Raw genomic sequence first — 7,997 nt, 5'->3', positions numbered from 1 at the left:
CAATTCATTCTGAAGAGACATCATTGTATATTGTACCTCTGCGCATGTACATGTCTACACTCAGAAGAATTTTGCTCAATATTGAAGAAATATTCACCTTTGTTTGGATCAATGCTGTAGCTAACTATTTCTGTAGCACAGTGTCCAGAATAACTGAATTATCCATGAAAGGGATACTGTCCATGTGAATGGCACAGTCATTATGACAAGTGAGCGCTATTCCGCACCCAGTGAAGTCCTTGTTGGGTGTACTGGACTAAATGCTCCATACTGCTGTGCAAGGTGATAGGTCCCATCAATGCATCCAAGTCGTTAAAAAAATCTGCAGGGACAAAAAAATTGCAGGGATTCAGCATCAGAAGAGTGAATCTTTATTTGCTACTTGTCACCCTTTAACAGATTTTATTCTCTTGCAAATTGAGTCAGGCTGAACATTCCATGGGAATGAAAGTTTAGTGCTGGTGAGATTAATTTTAAAGCCCCGTGGTTCATGATGTTACAGGCTGATGCACAACAATTTTCTTTTTAACGAACAAAGCAGTGAGTCCTTCAGCTTTGCTTTTCATTAATTTCCATTGAGTCTTGATAAAGCAAACAGACTCTAGGCAAGATTTATTCTGAGACTGAGGACAAGTAGATCAAAAAGACCACACACAAGTGTCCAATGACACATTTGTGATATGCTAGATATTTAAGCTACCATGACAGAGAAATAGATGCCTGTACAACATGGCTGACTCAGCCTGAAGAGTAATTTTGCTAACTAGCCAGGCAGGACTTAGAATCACAGAATGGTTTGGGTTGGAAGGGACCTTTAAAGATCAGCCAGTTCCAACCCCTGTGCCATGGATAGGGACAATTCAGTTGTCTACTCAGAGGCATGTAGTGGCAATTTTAGATGCTCTCAGGGAGTTGATACGTACAGCCTGGACTGGCAGATCTAACACAGGATGTGCAGGAGAGTTCTGGAGTGGCAGTTTAGGTAAGGATACCTCAGTAAATTGTATCCCTGTCTCCCTTTTTAGTACATCCTGAAAGGTGTGCTGTTTAGTACATACCTTTCAGGGTGTACGAAACAGCACTCTGAACTGCTGTTTGTATTGAACAAAGCTCCATCAGCTGCAATGGGAGATGAGCCCCCCAACTCATATCTACATACCTTCACTTAGGTGCCCTTCTCACATGGATGTCAAGAAAAGAGGGTTGTTCTCCTGCACACAAATTAGCCTGAAAACTAAGGAATATTTCACCATCAAGTCAGATGCTGAAGCATTTGCTTGTGGAAACCAGTTCACCTGAGAGAAGTCTGCAGCAGGCACCTTGTTTCATCTGTGTCTGCTATGGATGGGGGAAGGCTAGGGGCTGTTCATTCCTTCTGCAGAAATCTCCTTTCTGCAGACAGGAGATGTGCTCCTGCTTTTTGATGTGGTCTGGCTAAACACATCCCATGCAGCTCCATGACTTTGGGGGCAGGAAGCTGTCTTACCTGCCACAAACCTTCCTCTCTAGAATGCACAGATGGCAGGAAGTGCTACTCACAGCCAAGTCTGTGACCTGTCTGTCACAAGTGCTGGCTCAACTCTTCTGAGCAAGACAGCTATCAAAATTGCCTTTTTTGCCTGTTTTGGAACAAACTAGGAGCAGACTGAAGAAGGAAATAATCTCCGCAGTCCTACTTTGCAGACAGGTTTCATATCAAAATAGTTATTTTCCTGATCCAAATCATGTGATGGTCTTCTAGAATAGTCCATTGCCTTGCCTCGCTCACCTCTGTTTTCCTTGGCCAGGTTGTCAGCCATCTCCCAGTAGTCATAGCTGTGCAGGATGCTGTTGGTGATGCTGACGTGGTTGGCAGCCATCTGATGAATGCGCTGCGGGATGCTGATGATAGGAGATGGGGAAGGGGCCCCTGTGCTCCCCTGGGATCCTACAGAACTGACTGGAGAAGGGCTAGGGGACATAGGTGATGGAGTTCCTGTGCTCCTAGAAACCAGGGTTAATACAGTTATTTAAAAAGTGTTGGGATTAAAAACACAAGAGTATCAGAACATACCACAGGTAAAAATATACGATTTCTAACTGCCAATCTGATATAAGATTCTGTGCAACTTACTTTCCACTGGCACCCCAAGGAGACGGGTTCTGAGCAGCTTTTGATGAATTCTGGAAAGGAAAGAGCAATTCACAATGTATATAATTTATTTGATACTACAAAATGAAAACATTAAAAGAGTATAAAAGTACAGAAATGTAAAGAAAGTGATGCAATTGTATCTCATGAAGTAATAAACCCAGTCAGCCTAGTTTGATGTTATGATGAAGCAGTGCTACAGAACAGACTTGAAACATAGCCTTTTCAACACCCTGGCATAGGGACTGATTAGAAAAACATTAGGTGAAATGGAAACTTTTAACAGAAATCCTACGAATTCAGAAAAAAAAAAAAAAAGTGCTGCAGGACTCTTTGTAAAGTTTAGGCTGGAATTTCTTGTGATGAAGAAAATCCGAAAGATTTCCTCCCACTCTCCTGCCCCTAATGACAATGTCATTCCCCTAGGACTTGCAAGACTGTGCAAATCTGCTCAGCCTGGCATCCACAGGGATGTGAATCTGAGGATCTGAGCTCAGGTGGGTGTTTTAATCACCAGGCTCAAAAATCTTGCTCATGATTGCTCCTTGTGGAGCTGTTCCCCTTGGTCCAAACATGGCAGCATTCACAAGGTCAGAGAGACTGCCCATGTAGATTGGTGGTTTTCATAGCTGAAGAATTCCCCAGAGAACCCCAGAAGGGGCCATTTGATCATTTACTGTGGTCTCTTGTACACCTGGAGTCACTAAGACTCTCTCTGGTATACTGTACTTAGGCTAAAGACTTTCATTGCTTGAGGAGAGACTACCTTGTGCAAGCACTGTTTTTACAAAGCAGGAGAAATTCAGGTGTCAGCAGTAATGGAGACTGCATAAATGATTTTATAATTTAAAAATTATTTTAATAGTTAAAATTCCAGGAGCTGGACAGAATTCAGTCACTGGTTCCTGACCATTTGATCTGGGGAAAAATTCCACCCCTCTCCCAAGTGACTAATTTAGTCCTAGGGCTGTGAGAAAGAAGTCTAAGAAACCAAGCTTTTCTATCCATCCCATCCACGGTCTCACATTCAGCAATGGCCAGCCTGATTCTTCAGAGGAAAGTAACCTCCTTGTGCTCTCCCCTGAAGCTGAACGTGCAAGTAACTGTGTGCGGGAGAACAGCCCTCTCCTCTTGACATCCATGTGAGAGCAAAGTCCTGCAGCTTGAGATCTGTTTATGGATACTGTTTTAAATGCAAGGCTGTAGGAGTTGTAAACTGCAGGAGTTACAAGCAGTACCAGCAGTACAAAACCTCTCGGTCTCTCACGGCTTAGGAAGGAAAATGGTAAACGAGGGGCATTAGATGTTCATGGATTTCAAGGCCAGGAGGAATCCTGCAGTGCACACAATCTGCAGTGTCTGTTTTTCACCAATCATGGCACTTCTAAAAGAAACTAAATTACTTTAAAAATTTATCTTACTTTATTCCTTCTAGAAAGGATAGATAGCCATATAGAAATTCTTATTTATCCTCCTTGTTCTTCTGTGTCCTGTTCTATGTTTAGCAGGCCTCACAATTAGGAAAAAAAATGCTGTTTTACAGTTTCAAGATTGAATCTTCCTAACTTCAGTGCTATCTTTTGGATTTTTTTTGGTCCAAAGCCAGGAAAACTGCATGTAATCTGAAAATTATCAGCTCTGTTTCCATGTACACAATAATCTCTTAACCCATTCAGCACTAAACTGGACACATCCCCTAAGCCTCTCTTTAAAAAACTTATTTTTCTCAGTTTTAATGTGTCTTCTGAACTGCCTCTTGGGTTTCTACATCTTTTATGTGCATCCCAGCACTGGCTATATTTTATCAGTGATCATGCCAGTGTTTTGTGTACCCTGTCATTCTTCCTGCATTTTGACACTGGGTTTTCTATGTCCCAGGTACGTGATATGAAAAATAAGCTTTGGAGTGTCCCACAAGGGGTTCTTCCTTCAGAGGGTTTTTTTTTTTTTTTTCCTGCTGAGTGCCTGTTGTTTACATACAGAGCTGGAAGCAGGAAAATTTGAAAATTGGAGTCAAGGATATTTCCACTGTAAATGTAACCAACCTCTGCCTTACTGTACAACTTCCCACACACCTTTTTTTCTCATGTTTTAGGTATATTGCTTCAGTTTCCTCTCAGTTCTACACCAGAAGGGTGGGGGAAAGGATTCTAAAGAGTATAGTGTTGTAAGGGATCTTTTATCCCACTTTCTCTACTGCAACCCATTCTCCTGGTTTCTTTATTCTCTCATATGTGACTGGCCCCTGAATATCTTGGCCTTCTTTCTAATTCTCTGCTGCATTTTTTTTTTACAGAATGGAAATAAATCACCTAAAGGAGATTTAAATAGTATTTTTTTATTTTCTAAAAGAAAAGTATGTCCAATTTTCCCTGCAAATGTGTGATTAAAAATCCTTCTCTGATTGATAATATATGAGGAAGTTCTTAATGCAGTCAGCATTTAATATCACTTGGTTTTGAAAGCTTTTAGATACCAAATATGAAAGGAGTGGAGAGCTGACTTGTTCTCCACCGAAAATTATAGCAAATGGATGTTTTTTTCCATTTGTGCTTTTAAAGGTGAGAATATTTTCTAATGTGAAGCTATGCTATCATTGTGTCAGCAGGAACTCTGCAAAGAAACAAACTCTTCTTAGCTATAGTAGCGTGTAAGTCCATTTTATATTTGCTGTGAAACAGTCTCTGTCTGCTAGCAGGAGAAATTTTATATGGTTGAGAGCTGTTCTTAATACAGCTATTCTCTGAACTGGTCAAGAAAAATGAAGTACTTCAACAGGCACATATTTCTTTCTCCTGAAATCAAGTAATTGTTAGAGAAACATAACGTGTTGAATTATATACTAAATTTTTGAAGCAATTACATTGGCTTCAATTTCCATTTGACAATAACAGATCTGTCAATTCCCTTCCCTGTTTTCATGTGTTCAGAATTTGGTCATAAGCATTCGTGCTTGTGTTTGAATTTTTTTATCAACAAAATGTCGAAGGATAGATGTTTTTCATTTCAAGGTTCTTCTGTCCACAAAAAACCCCAACAGATGAGCCCTGTGTTCAAAGACAAATGGCTACTCACGTCCTGCAAAGCAGTTTATCTTAAAACACTGGTATGGTCATTTTTTTTTTTTTTTAAATTTAGGAAGATAAGGCTAATTTTTGTGTTTGTACATCACATGCTGGATGGATTGACTGCAAGAAGTTTCACTTTGTCAGAAATGAAAAATGGAAGCAGTAACAGGTGAAGCAAAGCAGAAGGGGGAAGCCAAGAGTGCCATGTCAAGTACATGGCAGGTGGTCTGTCTGCCCTCTGATGCTTCTGTACAGCTCCTGCTGAACTCAGTGTGGGCTCTCTGACAGTTCCCTGGGTAAAATGTCCCACTGCACTGTCCCACCTACTTATGCTGCTGACTGGAAGGCCTGCATCTGTGTACTGATCTAGATCAAGATCTTCAATGCGTGGGAAGTGTAATCCCAAAGGGGATTCTTAGAGCAAAATCTGCAAAACCTATTCATAACAGAGCTGGATAGCAGTAGACAATGAACCAAGAATAATCCGAAATTGCCTGTTTGTTAGTACAACAAATTTATCATCCTTTGTGAAGGGTCACAGTGTGTATTTTTTAAAGAGGGACCCTTGTGAAGATAACTGAACTAACTAGAGCTCAGATGTTGCCATGAGAGTCTATGGTAAAACATCACTGACTTCACAGGGGAAAATCTAATCCCAGCACAGCTACTGCTCTAGTAAGATGCTGTATCTCCTGTAAAGACACATTGATCTACAAACATGCCACGAAAAATGCACCTTGAAATACTCAATAAGCGCTTTTGAATACTTGACCGCGTGGTCTCTCTTGAGTCGGAACATCCTCCAGTACAGAAGGGCCAGGCAGCGGTAACTGGAATATAAGGGAGAGCAGAAAGTAAAGGGGGACTCCTGAACAGAAATCCCACTGAATATATTAAATCCTCAAACTATTACAGAGTGCAAGGCTGACAGCACCTTGCTTACAGTTTTTATCACCATTTGTTGGCAGTATTTCACACTTTGCCATGGATTCATGAGCAGAGCTAGGTACTACAGCCAGGGCACGTCATGCTGACAAATGCTACCAGTGAGGTACTAAACAAACCATACTCAGAAGGGTCTGGGCTCCCAGGCCTTCATTCTGGCTTGAAGTCTGCACACGTGATCAAAAGCCTCTTTCATGAAAAGAGACCTCCTGGAACTCAACATACACTTTTTTGTTAAATTTTTTTTTTAATTATTTTTACTTGCAAATGCATAAACAGCTTTTTGAGATAGCTTATCTTGGGACTTTATTGCAATAGCCTGGATATAGTGAACTTGAGTTACAGTGGAGTATTTTGTATACACCCACTGTCTCTTCCAGCAGCTGGAGATGGCTGGGATAAAGAGAAACCTGGCATAGATGTCAGTGGCCAAGAAAACCAGAACAGAGATTGTGTTGGAGCTTGGAGGCTAATCCCAGGCCACTTGCCTAATTTGGTCCCCAGAGGAAATCAGCAGTGGGTTGAAATGTGCTGTACTGGTACTGTGCCTGTGCTCCTTGTTAGTCTGCAGAGTGCCACACACCTTTAAAGCTACATAATTAAACGAGAGTAATGGCTATTGACTATGGCTTTGTACCACAACAGTCAGTATTCAGGACACATACACTTTGCTAGTGGCTTTAGGTATACCAGTCTATTTTCCAAATTGAGAATTACCACCACCTCTTCCCAGCAAGGTTTTTGGATTGAAAAAATGTGAAAACTGGGGCATATGTGGAAGTGCCCCACAGTAATGCTGCTTTCAAAGCAAAATTTCTGTGTTTTGCTTTTCCTTTGGCAGCAGAAGCCTTGTTTTTAAAAGCAGTATTTAGCCTTGGAGCCAGTCCGGAGCACTAGAAGGTGCCTTGAGTCTGGAAGCGCAGAGTGCTCCCCATCTCCCCGCGCCCAAGGGCTGCCTACACTTCAGCGAACTCCTCCAAACCGCAAATTGTCTCGGAAAAACCCCGTCCCAGGCAGGGCAGCGGGGGCAGCCTGGCTGCTGTCCGGACGCGGCGGTGCAATCCCGGCCGTGGCCGCTGGAGGGCAGTGTCTCCCCAGGAGAAGCGGCCGGGAGCGGGCGGGCTGGCAGCCTGCCCGGCGGGCGCCGGGAGCAGCCGCGGGATGCGGCGGCCGCGCAGCCACACCATCACTCTCCCTCTGTCACCTTCACAGGTACAGCACATATGCAAATGGTGTCAGCTCATCTGCTGGCTGGCAGACGGTGAGTTAAGATTGCCATTCATCGCCCAGAGAAGGCTCCGTCTGCTTTCCCTCGCGCTGACCTTTCTCCTGCTGGAACAGATGCAGCGGCTCCCTGAATTTGGATGTGCTTCCGCACGCACCGAAGCGCTCCGGCAGTTCTCAGCAAGCCTTTGTAATATGGCTTTATATGTCCTTTTTAAACCGTTCTTTAGTCATTTTCCCACCTAAGCATTTTTAAAGCAATCGCCACTAATGCATTCTGTGGGCCTCCCGATGGAACAGAAAACCAGCGACAGAGAAAGGGCATTAAAAAAAAAAAAAAAGCATCTCTGAATATTTTGTTCCTTTTTATAAAAATGATTAATTAGGGCTCCTTCTTCATGGAGGCTAAAGATGCATTTAATTTGGATTTTTAACAGATGGTTAATAGATGTTAAAAACACACTTGCTGATTGTAAATGTCCACTTACTGAGACTCAGTAACCATGTAATAGGTATTTTATGTATTAACTACAATGATATTAAATTAAAAATTGATTTAAATAACATTACAGTATTTTACTAGCAATCAGAAACTGTCCTATAGAATCTAAGGTGCTTACATATATGTT

At 42.1% G+C, this 7,997-nt stretch overlaps 1 protein-coding gene across 1 annotated transcript in view; it reads right to left on the bottom strand.

Moving 5' to 3' along the window:
• Positions 1-200: 200 nt before the first annotated feature.
• The window catches only part of AFF3 (AF4/FMR2 family member 3), a 312,945-nt gene continuing 305,148 nt past the window's right edge, over positions 201-7,997 (bottom strand). Inside the window, exons 19-22 of the mRNA XM_041418130.1 lie at positions 5,936-6,029; positions 2,114-2,163; positions 1,769-1,983; positions 201-322 (exon numbers count right to left, since the gene is read on the bottom strand). Of these exons, the coding sequence (XP_041274064.1) occupies positions 201-322; positions 1,769-1,983; positions 2,114-2,163; positions 5,936-6,029 (481 nt within the window). The remainder of the gene's footprint in view (positions 323-1,768; positions 1,984-2,113; positions 2,164-5,935; positions 6,030-7,997) is intronic.

The sequence above is a fragment of the Onychostruthus taczanowskii genome, unplaced genomic scaffold, assembly GCF_017590055.1.
Source record: "Onychostruthus taczanowskii isolate IOZ18803 unplaced genomic scaffold, ASM1759005v1 scaffold58, whole genome shotgun sequence".
Classification (NCBI taxonomy): Eukaryota; Metazoa; Chordata; class Aves; order Passeriformes; family Passeridae; genus Onychostruthus; species Onychostruthus taczanowskii.
The sequence above is the reverse complement of the archived record's forward strand: the minus strand, read 5'-3'. Positions and strand labels throughout refer to the sequence as shown.